General features: G+C 66.7%; 1 protein-coding gene across 1 annotated transcript in view; it reads left to right on the top strand.

The window, feature by feature from the left end:
• NDOR1 (NADPH dependent diflavin oxidoreductase 1) overlaps positions 1-510 on the top strand; it is a 10,433-nt gene extending 9,923 nt beyond the window's left edge. Inside the window, exon 11 of the mRNA XM_010132599.1 lies at positions 412-510. Coding sequence (XP_010130901.1) covers positions 412-510 — 99 coding nt within the window. The remainder of the gene's footprint in view (positions 1-411) is intronic.
• The last annotated feature ends 201 nt before the right edge of the window (positions 511-711 follow it).

Here is a 711-nt window from a genome sequence, read left to right as displayed (position 1 = left end):
TGGGCAGGGGCGGCCCCACGTCTTCGTGTGCCCATGCTGGCAGAGGAGCGTGGGCAGGGGAGCCCTTGCTGAGGGTCCCCAGCTCCTGGCCCTGGCCAGGCCCGGGCTGTTCACCAGAGCTGGAGCAGGCAGGGAGCAGCCAGAGGATTCTGAGGGCACGTTCCCCACCAAAACTCCTGCTGCTGCACCCACCTCCAACCAGCCCATCCCAGGGCACTGACATGAGGTGTGGGGATCCCCTTTCCTGTGCCATAGTTGATCCAGCTGCTTCTCCCAGTGCCCCTGCTCCGGGGGGGCTGCGCTGCCCTGAGCTCTGGTGAACAGCCCCTGCCAACGTCCCCAGGGGTGGCCCAGGCGAGCTGGTGGGGCTGCCGCCAGGGCTGGTGGGCTCAGCGCTGTGTTTTCCTGCAGGAGGAGAAGGTTTATGTTCAGCACCGCATCCGGGAGAACCGACGGCTGGTGTGGGAGCTGCTGAGCAGCGGCAATGCTCACGTCTACCTGGCTGGGTGAGTGAGAGGTCTGCACGGGGGCTGGGGGAGCGGGGCTGCGTCTTGCTGCCTCTCCACCTCACTGGAGCTAGGCCCACAGAGGGACCAGCACGTTCCTCCTCTCTGTATGGCCTGAGAGGGCCATGCCTGGCCTGCCCTGCGCTCCAGTTAGGAGAGGCAGAGCTGGAGCTGTGGTAAAGGTGCTCCCGGCCCACCCCCTGGC

The sequence above is a fragment of the Buceros rhinoceros genome, unplaced genomic scaffold (assembly GCF_000710305.1).
Source record: "Buceros rhinoceros silvestris isolate BGI_N320 unplaced genomic scaffold, ASM71030v1 scaffold28683, whole genome shotgun sequence".
NCBI lineage: Eukaryota > Metazoa > Chordata > Aves > Bucerotiformes > Bucerotidae > Buceros > Buceros rhinoceros.
The sequence above is the reverse complement of the archived record's forward strand: the minus strand, read 5'-3'. Positions and strand labels throughout refer to the sequence as shown.